This window comes from Bos grunniens, chromosome 17, assembly GCF_055505025.1.
Source record: "Bos grunniens cultivar Pamir isolate PY7600 chromosome 17, Bosgru_T2T1.0, whole genome shotgun sequence".
In the NCBI taxonomy this organism is placed as follows: Eukaryota; Metazoa; Chordata; class Mammalia; order Artiodactyla; family Bovidae; genus Bos; species Bos grunniens.
The window spans coordinates 68,805,394-68,827,394 of record NC_141181.1 but is presented as its reverse complement, the minus strand read 5'-3'; the positions used below and the strand labels follow the sequence as shown (position 1 = coordinate 68,827,394).

Here is a 22,001-nt window from a genome sequence, read left to right as displayed (position 1 = left end):
AACTAAGCCTTCTGGATTATGTTAACCAACATTTCACCTCACCTTCATCAAAGCAGAGACACCAGAAAGGGAAAAGGATGTGGGAGGAGGGAGGGGAAGGGTGGGGTAGCAGATTCATGTTACTCCTCTAAACAAAGTTTTCTAAACCAGGTTGTGCCATCCATCAAAATGGTCAAACCGATTTAGACTTCTCAGAATCTCCACTGGGGAGAGTGCTTCTACAATTATATACATTACTCTGCACAACGCTACCAGACTTCTCTGTACACCAGGTGCACCTCAGGCCATAGTTCAAGGGTTATGGGACCAAGATCTTCATCATTATGTTCAATAGTTCCAAGTACAAACAGAAGTTGGGGACAAACATTGTGGAAAACAGCTGCATTCCTTTTCTGCAGTATATACACCACGTATTTCAAGACAATCATTCAGAAGCAATTAGTCAAACACCTAGGGTTGTTAGAAGGGTTGTGTGTGTTCCATCCCAAATCTATTACCCAGGAGGCCTTTGGCCTCTGGAAACCAGGAAGGGGACTGAAAGCTCTAGTTTCAAAACCACTCTTTGTTCTCCCCACCCAACCCAGTTGACTGGCACTGAAAAAAGCGAACTGCCTCTACAGATATGCCACAGAGACAGCATTTCCATGTCTGCAAGATGGCCTGGGCTCATCAGACTACCCATGGAAATGCAGAAATAAATTCCCCATGTCTTTCAGTCCCTTCTTTCCATTGAAAATCCTATGGATGAAACAAAATTAGGTAAAAGGAGAAAAGGTTTGCTCTTACCCCATTCCACCGCGTCCTCCTCCCCGCCCACCTCTGCTCATGCCTCCACGATCAAATCCCCCTCTTCCCCTGCCCCGGTTATCAGGGCCACTCATGCTCCGGTTCTCTCCTGGTCCGGAAAATCCTCCAGACTCCTGCCCATAAACACCCATGCTACTGGGGTGGTCCTGTCGGAATGAACCTGAGGAAAGAGTCACATCTGTAAGCCATGGATCAGCATTTACACCACTGCTGTTGTACTTTCTCCTGGAATCATAGAATTCTCAACTGCAAGGCACTAACCGAGGTCCCATCTTCTTTACATCTGATTAAGTCCCCCTATCAGTAAGCTTTTTATGAAGTTCAACAAAAAAGGCTGAAGTAATCTCATATAGTTTGCCTAGGAAAAAACCACTCTCAAACAAAAACAGGACTCTGACCAACAGTTCACAGGGTTCTGTATCCCAAGATGCCTTAAAAAACTGTTCTTTAAACCACAGTGAAAACAAAAATGGGTCAGGTTTCTTGGGGGTTGCTAAGGGGTAGTCTCCATCAAGAAGCACTGCCCATTGTCATGATGAGACACACTCATGGGTGTGATTTAAAGACAACAATCCAGGCAAAGACTAAATTGTGAAGACAACTTTTTGAATTTTTGGTTACTTTTCCACGTAACAACACTCCACAAAAATTTTTGTCTTATGAATGTGAACAAAAAAACAAAATAAAAATACAGTATCTTTTTAACTATAAAAACTGCAAGAGTCTTCAATAGCTACCTGCTCACGCTCTCTTAATGAACTGGGGTGGGCAGGCCATAAGAAAAGCTGGCTTCACTCACTGCATATAACCTCCCCAGAGAGCAGGGCTGGCAGTCTGAAACTTTTTCTCTGGTCAGTTACAAACTCTCTTTTCTCCTAAGGCATACTAACAACAATTAAACTGGAGAAAAGCCAGGATTATTAGCCAGGATATGATACCCTCAAGATGCATCCTGGAGTTCAAAAGCACACAGTGGTCAAGAGTGTTTCCCCGTTTCAGAAACTCTAAACACAACCATTCTTATTTGGTTTTCTCTCTTAGCAACTCACTCTGCTGCCCGTAGCTGCTGCTCTGTTGACTATATTGACTTGGAGCCTGGCTGTAGGATCCAGTCTGGGGGGGGTAACTAGTGGGTGGCTGCTGCCCATAGCTGCTTTGTTGACCATAGCTACTCTGCTGTCCATAGCTGCTCGGCTGCCCGTAGGTGTTCTGCTGGGAGTAACTGCTCTGATCATAACTAGTCGGCTGCGTAGAGGAGTAGCTGAGAAAAAAAACAAAACAAAACAGTTTGTTAGGAGAGGCTTGTTATTTTAGGTCCCCCAAGTGTAAGAGACATTCCCAGCATGTGACATAGAAACCCTTAAAACTGTAGTTACTTTTTACATATTAACATGCTGAACTTAAAATGAGCAAAGTATTTTTGTATCTAGAATCAAGTTCTGAATAGGAGAGGGTATTACACAAAACACACACACACACACACACACGATGAACCCATCTATAAAATGTACAACCTTAAGACTCCCCCCGCCCCCACCTTTACTAAAACAGGGCTTCCCAGGTGGTGCAGTAGTGGAGGGTTAGGAGGCTCCACCTGCCAATACAGGAGACACAGGTTCAATCCCTGGGTCAGGAGGATCCCCTGCAGAAGAAATGGCAATCTACTCTTGCACTCTTGCCTGGGAAATCCTATGGACAGAGGAGTCTGGCAGGCTGCAGTCCATGGGGTCGCAAAGAGTCGACACGACTGAGCACACACACACGCAGGCACACGTGCTCATCAGAACAATAGTTATTCTCAACCAAACTCAAGGCACATTTGGGAGCCTAGGTGCTTCCTGTATTAAGGGAAGACTGTGCTCCCAGGGAAGACAGACCCAGGAAAAGGCACTGAGAAAAGCGAGGCAGCTCAGTATGGTGTTCAGTTCTAAGGCTGCCTGCCAACATAATTCCCTGGAGTGATGACTTGTTTTCTGAAGGTACAAGGCCACTTGATGTGTGTTTGTGTGGCCACTTTTCTCTTGAGGGTAAGTTTCAAGTTGCTTTGGTATATATATATAGTTCCAAACTTCCAGACATGCCTGATCGTCTATGAATCTGGGCATTAATAAGGAAAAGATGAACAAGGAAACATCAGAATCAAGGTACTGTATGAAACATGAATATCAGACTTATATTCACCTTCACATATGTCAACTAAAGGGAAGGGAAACTAACCAAAGATACTCTTACACAGAAATAAAGCTTGAAATATTAAACTTTAGATGAACCATGATAATGAAAAACAACACAAGGCACAGTACAATTTTAATTCTAACTACAATCATTTTAAGTGTCTGCACCTCCCTCACCACAGCTGTAGAATGTGTCCAACTCTCTGCAACCCCATGGACTGCAGCCCACCAGGCTTCTCTGTTCATGGGATTCTCCAGGCAAGAATACTGAAGTAGGCTGCCATGCCCTTCTTCAGGGGATCTTCCAGACCCAGAGATCAAACCTGGGTCTCCTGCACTGCAGGCATATTCTTTACTGTTTGAGCCACCAGAGAAGCCCCTGGGAAGCTGTTAGGACTCAAAAGCCTCTCTTCACACCAAGTACATCTGTTCAACTTGCCAGATTCAGTGCTCTCAACATGACAGGTGTGGGTGGGCCCTTGGGAAGAAATGCTCGAACCCTGCCCACTTCTGCTCCAAGCTGTACAGAGACACTTACCATCAGCTGTGCTTGCTTATACATAAGCCAATGAAATGAATACAAAAAGGGGAAATATTAATTCTATCAAAACCAAGTTAACACTCAAGGACACAATTCAGACAGTTCATTTGAAAACTTGCATCAAAAAAATAAATCTGAGACAACTTGTGGTTTTTCCTCTACTTTAAAGAAACCAAAACTGGACACTGTAGTTGCTGGTGTGGCTAATTAAGACAAAATGCAGAATAATAAACTCGTAAGTCAAAAAGAAAGGCTTTAGCTTAGCCATTAAGACTGGGGCAAGAATGGACCTTTAAGTTAAACGTTAAATGATTAAGGTAAACTTTCTTTTTGAAAAAATAATGCCCTGCAACTTGATCCGTCTCAACTGCACCTGGAAAATGTGACTTCCATGGTTCTGTTTATCTGCTTTCATGCCACTGTTTCTCATCTGAATAAATTAAAAAAAAAAAAAAAAACAGTGGTAAAAATGTACTGATATTTAGAAGTGTTTTTGACTGAGGTTTTAATGTAGAATATGTGGTCAGGCTTATCCCTGGAAGAGTCAGGTAACACAGTTCACCTGAGGAAGCAAAAGCAAGCTTCCTTGCCTGAAAAAAATCTGCTCTATTATTCCACTAGCTCACTGGCCACAAGAACAAGCAAGAGAAGACTGACCTGGTAGGAGGATAAGATGGTGGTGCTGAGACCGGCTGCATGGGGTAGCTCCCAGGCACCTGGGGATAACTGTAGTTACTCTGTCCATATCCTAGGCTGGGCTGGTTGTAACCCCCTGTGCTAGATTGAGGTTGACTAGTCTCAGCGGGTTTGTTACCATCCTGCGGTCTAAAAGGAGAAATAAAAAAGTGAGACTTTTCTCTTAACACCAAACTCTTGAGTAAGAACTCTATAATCTATGAGCAATAAACAATGTTAGGATTGAGCCTGGAAATAAATACAGTTGTAAAGTGAACTCCATCAAAACCCAATGTTGGTCCAACGGTCTCTGCTGGAAGAGAACACTAAAGATGCAAGAGTCTTAATGGCACCCACGGAAGAGACATCAACACGCTCCTTTCGTTTCACATCAGCAGCTATACAAGCAATTACAATACTCTGTGCTGCCCATTTAACAGATCTGGGATGGGAAGTGGTTTGTTCAGGAAGAAAATGCCTTTTCTCAATAAGGACTATTAAAGACAAACAAGAAACTTTAACAATAATGCAAATTCTGGGTTAAAGTAACATTTACGTAAGTCTATGGCATCCTCTCATGCTTAAAATGAACTGGGAAGTATCCTTGTGAAGTGATGAAAACCAATCTTAATCCCAAGGGGAAAAAAACCAAAGAGGTTTTTATTACCCCTTAACCCCAAAGTCTGTAACAGGGTTGTAGCAGAGTTGAGTGTGCACTATTTTAAGCAAAGCCCAAGAATCAGCAGGCAGACCAGGGAGGATGTGGAAGTACTGCTTTCTCCAAAGAGCTGCAACAGTTCACAAGCTCCCTCTCTCTGAGGGAACTGACTAGCTATGACTGATCAGGAGACAGATGACTGTTATAAAGTGTGAGGGATTGAAAAATTAAGAAACCAAAAAGGATTACTTATTCAAAGACTAACATAGACCTGCCCCCACCCACCCCCGCCCGCCATGGACTGGATACACTGTTGCAATGGAGCATCAAATGGGACCTCAAACATCTGAGGACATTCTAAGTCAACTGAATTGGGACACTGGAGGAACCCACTTAACACTAGCCACTGAAGACTGTCTAAAAGATGTAAACTACTCAGTAGCTCTGATTACTCACTGTGCATTTTAGAAGTACTCTCATGAGTGTTTGCCAGAGCTAATTTCTTACCTCTACAGCAGACAAAAAAGTCTAGGTTACAAGTTGATCTCGTGTTTACTCCCTAAAGTCTTCTTTCAAACCAGAATTCAGTGTTCCTTCCAGACTGTATGCAGAAGCCACCTAAGTGCACTGTCTAAAGCAAAGACCTGAAATCTTCTGTTAAGTAATAATTAATATTGTTTACTTGCTTATCAGTCACGGAGTACGAACTGTTTGCCCAAATATTCACCCGTAACAGGGTACCCAGTTAAGAATTCATACTTGCCTGTGGTACTTAGATTACCAAGCCAGTACACAATACAGAAAACCACATCACCAATGTCTGACTTTTGGATATGGACACAGCCTTTACTGACAACTGAATCATGGGACTGTTTCTTGAAATACATGATTCTACAACCGACCCGCCCCCAACTGAGAACTACAGTGTTTTTCCCAAAGAGAAAGCTATTACCCATTTACAGGGTCAATAAAACCAAAGGTAAAGCATCAAACTCTAAGTCCATCAGTTGTTCTGTTGTGAGGAAACCACTCTCTATTTTCATCTGGGTTTAGCAAAGTAAATACAATACCTCCTCGTATCAAAATGCCCATTCTACTGAAACCAAACAACCCACTCAGTGACATTCCTTATTTTGGCCCCTGGATGGCACCACTGATCTACTTAATGATGGGTAACATTTCTGGTGTGACTGTGCTGGGTGAAGAACAGTTAACACCCAAGCAGATCTAAGTAAGCTTTGCAAAGGAACCAAGTCAGGGTACTCTCAAGGGGGTGGCTGAGCCCTCTTCTGAACGCCCAAGGCTGCAGCGGTAGGAGCAGGCGAGGGGGCCCAAGGCTGTGGCGGTAGGAGCAGGCGAGGGGCCTTACCTTGCAGGCGCGGTGGCTGCTGGCTGCTGTCCATACGCCGGGTAAGCGGGCTGAGTGCCATATGCAGACTGAGCTGCGTAGGAGGCCTGGGTGGTAGTAACCGTAGCAGTGGTGGTGTCATAAGCACCAGTGCCGTACCCCTGGACAGGCTGACTGTATGCCTGGGGGGCAGTTGGAGTAGAATATCCTGGAACAAAGGAGAGCTACGTCAGATTTCTGGCTCCTCAGAGATCTGCCTGGACACTCATTAACAGAACAAATTATAAATCACTTTCAAACATTACGATATTTGGCCCCTTTAAATATCTCCCCTTCAGTAAAAGTAGCAACAAACCAGTATTTAAAGCCTAAGTTCTCTGAAAACACTCAGTTTTCAGCAAAGCACCGTCTCTTTTGCTCTAAACCACACCAAACAGAAAGGAAGAGAGAAATGCTGATATAGAAAAAAGGGCTCCCTTTGCCCCCTCCTTTAAGGGATTCAATAGGGGACACAAATTCTACACTGGCTTTGCAAGCAGGCCTTCTTAAACAAGTTTTTCAACTAACTACTTAAGTATCCCCCAAATCTCTAAAACAGGAATAAAATGCCCCAGAAAGGGAGGTAAAAGACATATATTAAAGTAGCTGCAAAATAAGGATCCAGGTACAAGTTTAGCATTAAAATCTATCATTTGGAATTATTTGCTTTCAGCTCCAAGCATCATGGGCAGTTCAAGTTTAAGGAAACTGGAAATTGTGGAGAAGATGTGTTTAATTTTCAGTGAGATGTTAACAACTGATTAAACACTCTTTAAGAACCACTAATTTTGTTTTGGGTAATAAACTACTAAGAAAATGCCAGTTACCAGCATTACATTAGTAATAAAGACATACTACAAATTATATCTGCTTACGTACATATGACCAACAAAGGTTTTCCTCTTTGACTTTTTTGATAAATTATCTTAATACTCCCAAAACACACTGAAAGTTAATGTTACATTTTACATAAACCATTTGAGATGCTAGGAGTCACCAAGTCACCCACCCCACTTCTCTCTTATTTACCTACTGTGAGCAAATGAGCATTTTCCCTGCTAAGCAATGCTGGAGGTGGGCTTCACAGCCTCCCTGCCGTGTCCCTGACCAAGTGTTACACACCTGTCCTTGTGGGTGTGCAGAGACCAAGCTCGGGTCTCTCCCTAGTTCCTGCCTTTGCCACACCAGGCGGGGTCCACACCCTTTCTTTTCCTTTTTGCCGCACTGTGCAGGTTGCAGGATCCTTAGTTCCCCAACCAGAGAGTGAACCCAAGCCCCAGGAGTGAAAGCCCCAAGTTCTAACCACTGGACCACCAGGGAATTTCTGGGGTCCATGCCCTTCCATCTGGAATTTGGGCTTGGAACATGACAACCCCCGAACCTGCAGTTCCTAACTTGAGTCCCTTTCCTAGAAGAGGTGTCATGATCTTTCCTGATGCTTGGCTTTCCTTATTCCTATTCAACAAGCAGTCAGCCATGCAACAGAGTCAAATCTAGTACTCAGCATTTATGTCCATCAAAGAAAAATCCAAATCTCAATAAAGCAAAAAAGTTTCAGTACTCATAACAAACCTCAGTTAGAACAGTGTCCTCACTCTACACAGAACTTACTAGCCAAAAAAAAAAAACAAACCAATTTCCCTCTGTGCAATCTAAAATATCCCCAGTCTGTAGCACAGAATACTTTCTTCTCCTCTTCAAACACTTCAGGGCAATTCTGAAATTAATTATACACAAAAACAGTAACTGCCTTCTCAAATATGTTGGGTTGAAACGTGTATGAAAGCATATTTCACAAAACAGGAGTCCCAAGCACTGGAAGTTTTTTAAGTTGGCATGTTATTCATCTCAACTGTTTATTTAAAATTTCTTTGCAGAATCCTAATGTCAACCATATAAAGCACTCATTTATTTAAATTTAACTGGAATCTAATTCCACCTACCCTATTACTCCTACACAGATTTTTCCCCTCTCCATGACAAGCCATTTTTAAGATTTATAAAGACAACAATTAAAAAAAGCAAAAACTGATAAGGGCAATAACTCATGTCATAAAAACATCCATCAACAGACCCTTGTAGTGCTGAAAATTACGGTAATAGACATTGGATTAATAATCTTTTAATTAATTTGTAATACCCACACAAGCAGCCAAGCAAAATGAGCAAAAATTAATACAACAAAATGACAATAAAAATGACCAATATAAAAAAGACAACATATCTACCATGTGGTGATGAATTTAAGAAAAAAGAAAGTAAGAAACATCACACAAACCACCAGAATTTTTGTTCAACTTCAATACAATCTAAAGTCTAATATTTCCATTCCAATTAATAAGCTAAGATTTATATAGCTCCTCCTCATGAAGTTTTATTTTAAAATATTCAGGAAAAGAGTCTTTTTATATATTTCTTCCAGTAATTATCCACTGACTTTTATGTGTAAAGGCAGAATGAAGTGAGGGAAAAAGTGCTCCGTGTGCGCCATAACACCACTACTGCTGGGGCCCCATTTGGTGTGGTTCAGCCTCAATTTATTCACCAGGCTTAATTTTAGTTCCTACACTCCCAAAGTTGATGGGAGAATTAGGGGAGATATGACAGGTCTTCCATAAACTACAAAGTGAATACATAGCTCTACAGAACCTAGAAACTGTATTTCCTACAAATGACTTGATCATGTTCTTATAAAATGATTCAGAGACTCCAAAAGCTGTATTTTTTTTAACTTCAAATGACACTTGCTTTTAAAATGAGTTAAAGGTAGCTAAAAACATCTAGTTGTAATAAATCAGTCACGGGGAAGTAAAGTGCAGTATACTGTATTGTATACTTAGAAGTTGTGGAGAGAAGATCTTAAAAGTTCTCATCAAAAGGATGATGTGTGCGTATGTGTTGGGGGGCGCGGGGAAGGATGATGTGTGGTGATTCATGCTGACTGGTGGTGATCAATTCACAATACTCACAAACACTGAATCATTTTGTTGTACACTTGAAACTAATGTCATATATGTCAATTACATATTATTAAAAATGTAACAGCTTGAATATGTAAAGTTCATCTCATAATTTCAAAATTCTGTGTTAAAAATACAAACTGCAGAATTTCAGTTCCAGGTTTTTCTACAGTTGCCAACACCCACAGAAAGTTTACACACTTCCCATCCTATTCAATGATACGCATTAGGTAGACTAGGAAATACATCCCATCAATCCATGACACAGTCACACAATGAATTAAATCATAGGTGAGTTTCTCCCTGCCAACTCTGGTAGACCATATATAACTTGGGGACTGAAGATAGTTTGAAAAGTAATATTCTCTTACAATAATAATGACAAGAGTGGGTGGGTGGGGAAAAGGTAGGGATCCTGAAATGTTACACAGTATTAAAGATAAAAAAGTTATTGTACAATTTTCACACACCCCACTTTCAACCCCAGTATTAGGATATAATTTATTCTAATTCTTAAAGTAGTTCATTTTTTGCTCCCTGAAATGCTGTTACATATATATTTAAAACATACTATGGATTAAAAAAACATCATTAATACTTAAAAGGAAAATAAAACATGTCTGGACTGGAAACCAACCAACAGACAAACGTAATACATGCAGGATGGCAATCTGTTCCTCTAAACAAATCTAATCATGCAACCTATTCTTGAGGGAACAGGGGGAAATCAGCTGGGAAGTAGTCATCTGAAATACCTCTGAGAAGGTGAACAACTATTATTAAGGCTTGACACAAAATAATGTAAAATAAAACAAAGCAAAATCTTTCCCAAAATCACATAAAGAAAAAGGACATGGATCTGCAAATGGCACCTGAAGCAATTTTCCATTAGCACCTTGTTGTGTGTGATGTTAAAAAGTTTGAGGGTTAAACAAATGAAAACACCTAAAGGGTTAACATTACAGGGTTAGACAAGATGGAAAGCATTTCCCATGCAAGAATGAGCAGGATAGTCAAACCTGTACTGGTCCCTTCTACTGTGGAAAGCACAAAACAAAAAGTAGAGGGCACACTATCAGATGAAGCAAACAGATCTGAAAATCAGTGCGATTTTTAAGCAGCTCGGTTCAAGAAGGCTCATTCTTACCCAGTATTAGCATTAGCACAATCTTTTATATATTCTCCATTTTGTCGTGAGATTATTTAATACACTGTATAAGATAGATAAAAGAAAAAGTTCTTTTTTCCTTTGGAATTTACCCCACCCACATTCTATTAGAGATCCTTCAAGAAGAATGTAACGAAAAGGAAAAACAAAACAAAAAACCCAGCTCCTCCTAAGAATAAAGGATTCCCAGACGCCAAGGTATCAACTAGAATATATACCCAAGAGCACAACTAGCAAGTTCCTTAACAAACACCCTAGGTAACGTGACCCCAAAGTCTCCCAGGGTCTTACCAGTGGGAGGCTGTCCATAAGAAGTTGCATAGGCGGTCTGCCCATAGGTTGCAGTGGTCTGAGCCTGGGTATAGCTGACATCAGTGGGCTGTCCATAGGTTCCGTAACTTTGCTGCCCATATGCCTGCTCCAAGAAAAAGAATTCAAAAACTTCATACATGAATCTAGCATTTTAGCAATAAAATGGACTAACTTACTTCTAAGTTCCTAAATTGGAAAACCAAAGTAAAAAAATATGCTTTTTAATAAAAAGATTAAAAAAAAAAAGGACAAGAGATCACAATATCTTGAATGCCTGTTTCCCCTTATCTAATCCACTTGTATTTTCCTAAACTACAAAAAAGTTCCTGAGATAAGTAGGTAAAAATCTCAGTTTAATGATACAAGAAATTAACAAGATACCCTCAAATGATGCACAATGAGGGAAAAGATGTATAATTGCTAGCACGCAGTGTAGCAGTTTTAGCAAATAGAAACAAATGCTAGAAAAACAAAATGAAAAGAGAAAAAAAATGAAAATGGGGCTAAAACCTGTCAGACAATTTTGAAAACTGGATTTTCAGCATGGGACAAAGATTTACAAATTATCACACCACTTAAAAGAAAATGAGGAATACTACATATGTCCTTTAGATTAGTAAAGTATGAGTACTGAATTTTGAACTTAGACATCGGTAATACTTAAAACCTGGCAAGGTATGAGCTGTTCCTTCAGATATCAGTAAGATCACATTCTAGATTTGAATGGCCAGTTATGTAAGATCTGCTAGAGACATCACATTCTGCCTGCCTGTCCTAGAATCTTTCCACAACAGAGCTATTAGTATTCTTTTATGCCACAGACCATTTCAGAATTTGAGGCAATCTTGAGAACACTAGGTGGCTAATTTCTGGTATCTTTTGGCCTAAATTTTAAAACAGGCTCACGTACTAGAAAGAGCGCAGAAGCCCTATAGTTAGGGAGCCATAAGAGCTGACCCATCACTTACTGTGCAACCACTGGCAAATGGTGTAATATCTATGCACTACAATTTTTTATCTGCAAAATGCCATATTATCACCTTCCTCTGCAAAACTGCTGTACAATTAAGTTAAACAAACACAAAATATGTAAAAGGAACAAGCATGGAGCAAAACCTGTAACTTGAAATAATACTAGAAAGGAAAGGAGAACTAGCAACTCCCAGTTTGAGGATGGTTTCATTACAACGGCACTCCCACTGTGAAAGTTTAAATATCTGCATTTTATGATTTCAAACACATTATACTTTTCCATTACTTAATTTTTGAAAAAGATTCATGCTAGCTATTGTTTTAATGGCTGATGGAAACAGTTTACTTGGGGATGCAGCCACATATAATTATCTTAAAAATTACCTGGGTAGTCTGTGCATATCCTTGAGTGGGCTGGGCGGTGTAAGCACTGTAGCTGTAAGAGAAATTAAATGCAAGAACTGAATACAGACCATCCAAATTCCATTACTAAATTCTCTACAATTAGAGGAGGCTCTGTATTCTAAAAAAGCAACCAATCACACCCAAAGTACACTTGTAAAAATCTGACTTACCCCTGCTGGGCTGCAGCTTGGCTGTATGTACTATAATCTAGAGAAAACAAGAAGAGAATATAGTGTGAAGCCAGAATTTACGAGGAGGAAAGAAAAAGGAGGGAAGGAATTCAGGCAGCAGGAAGATGAATTTTTAAATACCGTACCGAGAGGACCACAGGACAACACAGGTCCAAATGAATATCTCTTCTCTCTCAACACCAAACCAAAAATAAGTCTAAGCCAGTTAAATTCAGAAAATTTGAACAAAGTGCTAGTGAATGAGGTCAAGATCAGCTGATTTGGCAAAGATACTTTGCATGTTCCCATGACTACAAAGCCTCCCTTAACCCACTGGCTGTCATTTCAAATACATGATCATCATCCTAAAACTAACAGGAGACAAGATAAATATAACAGGATCCAAAATTCTACCCTCAGGAGGCATGCAACAATATAACAATGTTTAATACTGGAATGGTTACATCAGTAGCTGCATCTCCTCAAAACCTAGTTCAAAAAAAAAAAAAAAAAAAATCACTCCCTTAACAAGTTAGACCACCCATAATTCCCTAGGAAGGCTGAACAGAAATGGCAGAAAATGATACACGTAATCCTGCAAACCCCATTCTAAAGGGTTTGCTGACCCTATGAGGGGTTACATCTATAATTTTAAAACAACCCACGTTACAAATCCCACTGAAGCCCCGACCTGGCAGAGGAGAAAGCATTTAATCTTTTGGTTGAATAGTTTGATTTCCCTGGTGGTCCAGTAGTTAGGAATCTGCCTTCTGGAGCACAGGATATGGGTTCGATCCCTGGTCTGGGAACTAAGATCCCACACGCACAGGGTGGCTAAGCCTGTGCACCACAACCAGGGAGAAGTTTACATGCCGCTATGCAGATTCAATGTGCCGCAACTAAGACCCAGCACAGCCAAATAAATATTCTTTTTTTTTTTTAATCTACAAATGCACAAAAAGGGACTTAAGAAAAAAACCCCTCTGGTCCACTGAGGTGTCTAAAAATAGTGAAAATAGAAAATAAAATTGTTAAGAAGCTTTCGTGGGAGAAGCAAACATTTATATATACTTTTAAAAAATCCTGCCCAATTCTCTGCTCTCCCTAAGAACTACTATCTTATTCTATTAATATGTCAGAAGACAATACCGCCATTAAGGCAGACCAAAGGGTCCTTTCTTTCCAATCAGAAAGTAGTGCCTTATCTGAAAGCAAAAGCTGACAGATCTTCACAGAGGGGTTTTCTAACCTCACTCCAACAGAAGCCTGCTTCACAGTTCACCTGGCCTGCCCCCAGAGCATTCTGCTGAATCCATCTCTTTAACTTGGCTCATTTTTCACCTCTACACATAACTTGACCACTTTCCTTCCTCTACACCCTTAACTCAGAACCCTGAATCATCAACATTATCAAATCAACCACCAAAGGCTATGTATAATGAACAAATCAATTTGTTCAAGACAATCTTAGCTCCATATGTGACATAAAAATTCAAATCACTTCTTTAACGTTTTAGTTAAAAAATAAACACACCAATGAAACACCAAAAATCAAATATTTCAACCTACATTCTACTGAGGCTTCTGTGTGAGGAATGGTTCTATATCACTGAGATGTAAGTTCAATGTTTGCAGGAGAACTTTTACACAACAACAGTTATGTAAAACAAAACTGGCAAAGCTGACAAGGAACAATGAATGATCTCAGATCAATGGGAAACCAGCTGATTTAGCCCCACACCGCTGGGCTGGGGAGGTGGTTAAATGTGTTTCACGAGAACTTATGTTATCTTCCTACAGCATACAAACCTTTATATGGCCTCAAAAATCTACAGTTACACACTGGTTGGATTATTTAGCAGTTATAATTATTTTTTTTAATAACTCCCAAACGTGTAGCTAAAGACTACACTAAAACACAGGACAAGTTGAGAAGAAAGGGGGCTATGGGTGGGGGCCTCCAGAGTGCTATGCCAAGTCACTTCAGTCGTGTCAGACTCTTTGTGCCCCTTTGGACTGTAGCCCACCAGGCTCCTCTGTCCATGGGATTCTCCAGGAAAAATTACTGCAGTGGGTTGCCACGTCCTCCTCCTGGGGATATTCCCAACCAAGAGTGCTAGCAATATTCTATTTCTTGGTCTGAATGGTGGTTACTTGGAAGTTTCTTTGCTAAAGGGGACATATACTTTAGGTACTTTTCTAAATATGCCAAATAAGGAGGAAGAAAAGCTAAGAATATTGCCCAATGTGGTGGCTTTTAGAAACTTCAGGCAGTCACGATTCGAACTGTTCAGAGTTAGGAGCTTCAGACTACATCATAAGTTAAAGTCACTTTGGGACAACTCCGTGAGAGCTGTAACATCAGAAACTAAGGGCTCAAAAAGCTCTTCAAAGGTCTAGCCTAACCCGGTCACCTTGAAGGACAGGGCACTGAAGTCCAGACAAGGATTCCCTCAAAGTTCCCCAGGTCAGACCTGCTGTCTACATAAACCACAATTGCAATTCTAATAAAGTATGCAGCGGCCACCAGTACACAGAGCTTGAGCAAAGGAGAACGAGAAACTGGCAGGTCCACACACACACACTTAAATACACACACATGTGTACTCCCCAAACTTTCACGGGGAAGGGAGAGCAGCACTCTCCCTTACAAACTCCTAACACTGCAGGGAAGAGGGAGGAGGAAAGGGCTCTGAGCAAACCATTCCCCACCAGGAGGTGTCCTGGACGGTGGTTGTTTCAGAGTCCTTTCCTCCAGGGGCACTCTGTACCCTGGCACTAACAGCCAGCATCTACCACATGCTTGTGTACAGACCACAAAGCTGGGGAGAGTTCTGAAGACTGTCCTGCCCTTGCTGGATTCTGGACCCTTTTCGGATTAAAACTCGGAAGGACCCAAAGCTTTTCCCATTTTCCCTCTTCTCTAACTGCCTGCAAGGCCTGGAGTCAGGCTGCCTAAGAACCACCCCAGAGGCAAAAATCGCCCCACCCGATCCACAACCGCAGTTAGTGCACGGTCTGCAAACTCTCTTACACACCCCGGGGCGGTAAGGACCACCCCACACACCAAATTACAGATCCCACCCCGGCTTTCTTTCAAAGGCCAGTCCGCGCCTCCTTCCGCTCTGTCAGACCACGAAATAAACAAGCCTCTCTCGGCTTAACCTAAGCGAATAAACGTGCGAGAAGATTACTTAAGCATAATTCAAACGCCGACCGAGGACTTTTGTTTCTCCTAAATCAAAAAAGCCAAGAAATGTCTTTCGGTGGTGGATTCCTAGCCTTGAGAACTGGGTTGGCCTCATTATACAACAGGCCTCCCTCCGCGTTTGATGAAAAATGGCCCTGGGAAGCCGCTTAATTGCTTTTTGTGGCGGAAAGAAGGACTAATAATGGTTTAAAAAAAAAAAAACTTTAAGCAGCAGCTGACTGGGTAGTTGTAAAGCGGAGCGTGGGGTGGGGGCGCTCCGTTTAAAGCCCAGTCGGGCAGAAGTTCGGCTTGGGGGCTGGAACCCGCCGAGGAAGGCAATTCGGCAGGCCTGGACGACGTGCCAGCCGACCCGGCTTTAAGGACGACGGGGCTCCGGCTCACAGGTCGGCGCCCTTCAGCTCACAAGTCCGCGAAGCCTTTTTATGTTTGTTTCCCCCCGCCCCCCCCCCCCCCCCCGGGCTTCTCGGTGAGGCAGAATCGGCCTCGGGCCTAGGCTGCGGCCCTGGGAGTGGGGTTGCGGCGGGGAGAAGTCAGAAAGACAGCGGGCCTGCCGCTTCTCGAGCCGCTACCTGCCGCCCGCCCCACCTCCAGTTTCGGGGTGCCGGGCCCGAGGCCTGGCCAAACTCTCCCGCCCCCACCCCACGCGGGGCCCCGAAGCCTCAGGCCCCGCCCACGTGGCGAGCAGCCCGGATCTCGGGGCCCGACCGCCGCCGCACAATGGAGGCCAAAGCAGGCCCCGCGCGCCCCCGCCGCCTCCAGCCCCCCGCGCGCGGGGGCGCCGGAAGGTTCCAGAGCCGGCCTGCCCGGTGGGGGGAGGGGAAGGCGCGGAGGGGGACGCCGGCCATCGAGCTTCTCAGACCGCGGCGGGTACCTCACACCCTTCTCGGGAAAGCCCACTCAGTCGTCCCTGCCATCCCCAAAGACGAGCGGCCCCCAATCTAGGCGTCCCTGCCGTCGGCGGCGCGACCACAGTCCCACCACGCTCACCCGTGGACGCCATTTTCTCTCCTTCCTTCTCGTTCTCTCAACGTCCGTCTCCCTCTCGCTGTTCCTCTAGACGCCGCACTGCGCAGGCGCGAGACCCGCAACCTCGGGCGCTACCATCGGGCTCCCGCCACGGGGGTGGGGGAAGGCGTAATGACCTGCCACTTCTCGTCCTTCGCGCCCGCCTCTCTAGTCCTAATTCTTTCTAAAGAGCCCCGGATGTGATGAGCGGACCAAAATAACACCGCAGGGGCGGGCGCGGCGGGTGAGCGGATCTCGGTAACGAGGCGGAGTGGTTCTTTGGTCGACGCCAGGTCGTTTGGGGAATGGTTACGCCCGCTGGTTCTAGGGACTGTCTCTGAAGAGACTACCTTGGAGGGAAACGGAGGCCGGCGGGAACACTAGGGGGAAGGGACCCGGGCCTTAAACAACTGCTGACTAATCGGCGGACGGCTGAGGAGGGGGTGGCGTGCCGACCGGTCGGCCGGGGTCACGCGCCGGAGGGCGAGCAGAATGGGCTCGGGGCGCTTGGACCTCGGCGGGAAGCTAGAGTACCGACTGCCAGCCGAGGGCCCCACTCGGCCTTCGGGGGGCGGGGGGCGCGCTCCGCAGTGAGTACCCCGGACACGTGGCCCGGCCGCGGGGGAGGGAGCCGAGACCGGTGGGCTGGATGGGAGGCCCTGAACGTAGCGCCCAGCTCGAGAGGCCCCCCCACCCCCACCCCCCAGTAACGGTCGAGGTTGCGAAGACTCTTTTAATCACCCCTCATCCAACACTTTGTTTTTACAGAAGGGGAAACTGAGACCCAAGGAATTTGGGTACATCTCCTAAAGTCTCACCCACACCCGGGACCGCCCCCCGCCCCCCGCCAGCCCAACTGTCCATGACCCGGAAGAATCATCCCCGTCCCTATCTTTCCATTCTGTCCTTCCGGTTTCCTGGAGAGGTAGGCGGGCTCTGAGGGTGCACAGCTCCATTTTATAGATAAAGAGACTGAGCTCTGCAGCGTTCAGATCCTAGTTCAGTTACTCTTGTAAAAGTAGCCCGGGGGGAGGGGGGTGATGGTGAGGGTGCAGGAAGATGGCAGTGCACCAGCCTGACTTCTTGGACTCAACCCGATCTCCCTAGGCGGATGCCCAGGTCCAGCAAAGGGCAGGGCTCATTCAAATCCTTGAGCGGGACCTGGAACAAAGCTAGTGTCTTTCTTTTCAACGATCACATACAAAGCACGAGCTGTGTGCTAGGAGCACCCTGGGAAACTTGGCCGTGAGTGAGAGGAGCATCCCTCCTCCCCCAGTTCAGACCACCTGCCTAGAAAACTGGCCAAGCGGTACTCATTAGATAGGGTAGGCTCCATGATAGTGGGGGCGAGGGGCGCTTTGAGCTGGGCTTCAAAGGATGAGTAGGAGTTTGCTGTTGGAGACATGAAGCGAAAGACATTGCAGGCAGAAGAGTTTATATTTTTTCTGCAAGAGAGTGGCAGGTGGGTTTTGATGCCAAGGATGCCCCTGACAAGGGAGCAGATGAGGCAGCCCTCTTACCTCTGGGATTTCCCTTCCTCTCCTGTGACATCGGCTCAGTTGGAGTCCTGAGACATGCTAGGGTACCAGAGTGAGGGGATTCCGGCAAGGCTTAGAAGACAGGCTGGATGTGAGGAGGGAGAACACGGGAGGGAAAGCCTTGCTTCGTGGGCAGGGGATTGGCACGATTGAGGGCAGCTGGGCTGGAGCAGCTGCTTCCGTGTTGAGGCCTCTCCGTTGGTGGGGACGACCAGGGTGGCTACCATATATCCAGCAGGAGTTGTGGGACTGCCTAGTCCATTCCTTTTTCTTACCCTACAAGGAGTAAATTTTCTTAATCCCCAATTTACAGATGAGGAAGGAGAGGCTCTAAACTTGCTCAGAGAGGAGTAGACAACAGGAAGAAGTGGAGTGGATCCTGGAATCTTCCTGTGAAAGTGAGGGCAGGGCCAGAGGGGCTGCGATCAGGGCTAGAGGAGAGGGGTGTCTCTGTCCCGTGTCACTGTGTGGACTCCGGCTGCCCCTCCTCCAGCCCTCTGGCTCCACCTGCTCCCTAATCTGCCTGCCCTTTGGCTGGCCTTGCCCCCTCGGTCAAGGGCAGCTGAGGCCACCTGGAGCTCTTAAGTCAGTGGAGCGGAGCGGGAGGAAGGTGGCTGGTCTGTAGCCAGAGGGAATAGGGAGGCAGAAGATGGCATTCAGTTTGCCCTGGTGGGGCTGCACAAAACCCCCCTAAATTGGGGACTCTGGTGTCCCCGTTCAACTTGCTGCTCTCCGTGCTCCCCAGTCTGGGCGCCTTTTCAGGGCCCATCGGGGCCTGGCCTCTTCACTGTCACACATAGACAGGGGACAGCAGTGGCTAAGCACGGGGCTAGACTCTGAGCTCTAATGCGGCCAAGTTGCTGCACCAACCTCTCCAGCCTCGGTTTCTACTTCTGTAAAACAGTGCTATTGCTATGGTAGCTGAAAGGAGGTCAGATAAAAGCTGCAATAATAACTGTTGTTATTGTTTTCCTTTACCCCTAGCACACAGTCCCACGGCCACCTTTGAGCACCTTCAGCCAAGTTATGCATGCCAGAGGCCCCCCTGGCCTACCGACTCCGGCACTGCCTCTCGCTTCCTCTGTCCTGATGCTGCTAATGAGCACCCTGTGGCTGCTGGGGGCTGGCCCCAGCCTCGTCCTGGCCCCAGAGCTGCTGCTGGACCCTAGGCAGGGTAAGGGCCGGCCACATGGGGCTTGGAGGCAGGAGATTTGCTGTAGGGCCTGAGACCAGTTGGCAGGAGCACGTGCTTCCTGCAGCGGTCAGGCAGGGGTCGGACCCAGCACCCTGGGGAAGGTCCGCCTTGACAGGGAGCATGCCCAGCTCAACCACAGCCAAGGAGGGAGGGCAGAGGGGCCAGCACAGGGGTGGGAGCCTGTGAGTAGGAATTCTTTTCAGATGGCTCCCCTGTCTGGTGGCTTTCCCTTAAACTAAGGCTTTTAGCTAAGCCCGAAAATGGGGAGGAGGAGCTAGGGGTTTGAGGACTGGCGGGAGCTGAGCACCTGTTTCCCAAGAATTTGAGGAACTCAAATGATGTTCACAGAAATGAAGTGACTTACCTATGGTTGGTTGCTCTTAAGAAGACTGATTGTTGGGTCTGGCTTGTTCTGCTTAAAGCAGCAGTGGGGAGGGTAGCCATAGTGTTTGGAAGCCCTTGGTCCCTTCGACCAGGGCTGAAAGTGCTGGCTGTGGGCAGGCTCTGGCTCCCCGGGAGGGGAGACTGGCTTGGTGGATGGCTCTGGCACACCTGGGCCAGACTCGGGGGCCACAGCCCCTAACCTGGCACATAAGCCCCTTCTCTCCCCCAGCACACCGGCTGCTCACACATGCTCTGGGCCACACGGCCCTTCCCGGCCTGCTGCTCAGCCTGCTGCTCCTGCCCACACTGGGCTGGCAGCAGGAGCGCCACCTGGGCACGCTGCGGTTCCTACACGCCTCCAGCCTGCTCGCGCTGGCCTCCGGGCTGCTGGCCGTGCTGCTGGCAGGCCTCGGGGTGTCCGGTGCAGCCGGGGGCTGCGGGTACATGCCCGTCCACCTGGCCATGCTGGCGGGGCAGGGTTCTCGCCCTCGACGGCCCCGGGGGGCCCTGCCACCATGGCTCCTGCCGTGGCTGCTGCTCGCCCTGACACCACTGCTCAGCTCCGAGCCACCCTTCCTGCAGCTCTTCTGCGGCCTCCTCGCTGGCCTGGCCTGTATCCTTTGCCGCGGCCCAGGGCTGCTGTGGACGTGCGGGTTCCGTGGCTGGGACCCCAGGGTGCCAGGGAAGGAACTGGCATGAGAGTCAGGCCCCCTCATTCACACGCATCCCAGGGGCATCTCTGAGTGTCCTCTCTCTGGCTCTGGGCTGGTGACTGGGGGCTCGTGGCCACGTAGAGGTGCCATTTAACAGTTTAAAGGAGAGCCTGGGAGCTGAGGGGCCTTAGGAGGCGCCTAGCCTGGACGTCCCAGTGGAGATGGCAGTTACCCTGAGGCCGTGCAAGATGAGATGGTAGACGAGGAGAGCACAGGCCCGCAGTCAGCGCGGAGGGTGAAGGGCCAGGGTGAAAGTGAGCCTGGGGCTCTCCTGGCCTCAGAAGGGGGTGTGGTGCGGGTGTGTTAAACACAGGTTTAATGCCTTTCGGGGCGACACTGCAGTCAGAGGGAACAGTGGGCGCAGGCTGGCCCTGGGGGTTGCTTAGGACTGGGGATGCCCGGCCAGATCCTGGAGAGGGGAGCGTGTTGCCCTCGCTGTGACAGTGCCCAGGGGTGGGCCTGGTGTCACAGACCTGAGCGGGCCCACAGGGCTCAGGAGATTGCAGATGGGGGGCTGCCAAATCGGGGTGAGATGGGTTTAGGGATGAGGCACGCCACTACCTCTTGCTGGCTGGGTAGCTGCAGGCGGGTCCCTTTTCCTCTCTGAGCCTCCATGCTGATGAGGGTGATGACACCGCTCTGGCAGGGCCATGGTGAGGAGACAGGAGGGAATGCCCGTCACACACCTGGCACGGGGCCCGGCATGTGGCGTGGGCTTCCCCCGGATGCATGTGGTTTTCCTTGACCAGCCGCCCTGCCCCGGGCAGACAGACGCTGCCGGGGCCTTCCGGTGGCTGGAGCTCTCGGAGCAGCGGCTGCAGGCGCTGCAGGAGGGTGTCCTGTGCAAAGCCCTGGCTGGATGCTGGCCGCTCCAGCTCCTTCCCGCCCCAGGCGGCCCAGCTGAGCTGCCCGTTGCCCATCCTGCCGGAGTGAGGTGAGGGTGATGCCGAGGACACTGGCCCTGGTGGTGGCAGCCGTGCCGGTAGCTGGCAGTCAGCCTTCTTCTGCTTCTGCCCCTCCAGGCCCCCCACCCCTGGACCTCCCCGCATGGCCTCCCCTAGCCTCTGGCCCCTCAGTGAAGGCTCAGCCCCGATCCTGCCAGGCCTGAGGCCTGTGCAGCCGCTCTGGGAGGGCTCCTCAGAGGCCGGACTGGCCTGGTCTGGGCCCGGCTTCCCCCCGGGGACCCCGCTGTGGGCAGCCCTGGACCAGCAAATGCTGCAGGAGGGGATCGAGGCCTCGCTGCTTGAAGGCCCAGCCCAGGGCCCTGAGAGCCCACTCTGGCTGCCTAAGTCCTCCGTCTCCTCTCTGCGGTAAGGTGGGGTGGGTGGGGGGGGTGCCTTGTTGTGGGGGCTGGAGGTGGCCCTGACCCTCCCTTCCCATCCCCTCCCCTGCTACAGGCTGCAGCAGCTGGAGCGCATGGGCTTCCCCACGGAGCAGGCAGTGGTGGCTCTGGCAGCCACTGGCCGAGTGGAGGGGGCCGTTGCATTGCTGGTCGGCGGGGAGGTGGGCACTGAGGCGCTGGTGACTCAGGGGAGGGAAGGGCCCACCCACCCTGAGGGTCCTGGGCCCCCATAGCACAAACAGGCCCTCAGGTGAGAAGAAGCCCAGCCTGTGAGGGGGACGTTGGAGCCCCAGCCCTGTCTGCTGAGAGTCAGGAGGGGGTCCAGGGTGGCCCCCCAGCACCCTGCCCCAGTACTGTTCAGAATAAAACACAGTTCACTTTTCA

At 47.5% G+C, this 22,001-nt stretch overlaps 2 protein-coding genes across 45 annotated transcripts in view; one reads left to right on the top strand and one right to left on the bottom strand.

Moving 5' to 3' along the window:
* Positions 1-16,495, bottom strand: part of EWSR1 (EWS RNA binding protein 1) — a 25,480-nt gene extending 8,985 nt beyond the window's left edge. For 3 of the 11 annotated variants that reach the window (XM_086348537.1, XM_086348539.1, XM_086348543.1), the window contains exons 1-8: positions 16,428-16,495; positions 12,230-12,266; positions 12,039-12,090; positions 10,662-10,788; positions 6,225-6,411; positions 4,180-4,347; positions 1,857-2,068; positions 787-967 (exon numbers count right to left, since the gene is read on the bottom strand). In XM_086348537.1, the coding sequence (XP_086204663.1) occupies positions 787-967; positions 1,857-2,068; positions 4,180-4,347; positions 6,225-6,411; positions 10,662-10,788; positions 12,039-12,090; positions 12,230-12,266; positions 16,428-16,440 (977 nt within the window). In that variant the 5' untranslated portion in view covers positions 16,441-16,495. Of the gene's footprint in view, positions 1-786; positions 968-1,856; positions 2,069-4,179; positions 4,348-6,224; positions 6,412-10,661; positions 10,789-12,038; positions 12,091-12,229; positions 12,267-12,375; positions 15,695-16,427 lie in introns of those variants that run through there. The other 8 variants (XM_086348538.1, XM_086348540.1, XM_086348541.1 and 5 more) reach the window with 4 other exon arrangements.
* On the top strand, positions 15,736-22,001 carry RHBDD3 (rhomboid domain containing 3). Of its 34 annotated transcripts, none has more exons than XM_086348578.1 (8): positions 16,506-16,703; positions 17,214-17,370; positions 18,297-18,381; positions 18,968-19,157; positions 19,792-20,175; positions 21,047-21,209; positions 21,298-21,585; positions 21,673-22,001. In XM_086348578.1, the coding sequence occupies exons 4-8, from the start codon at positions 19,010-19,012 to the stop codon at positions 21,848-21,850; spliced, it is 1,161 nt and encodes a 386-aa protein (XP_086204704.1). In that variant the 5' UTR covers positions 16,506-16,703; positions 17,214-17,370; positions 18,297-18,381; positions 18,968-19,009; the 3' UTR covers positions 21,851-22,001. The 34 variants fall into 34 exon arrangements, 26 of the variants coding, with proteins under 26 accessions (XP_086204696.1, XP_086204701.1, XP_086204693.1 ...); XM_086348580.1 differs by having other exon boundaries at positions 16,533-16,689; positions 17,214-17,907; XR_015144732.1 differs by having other exon boundaries at positions 16,553-16,689; positions 21,043-21,209.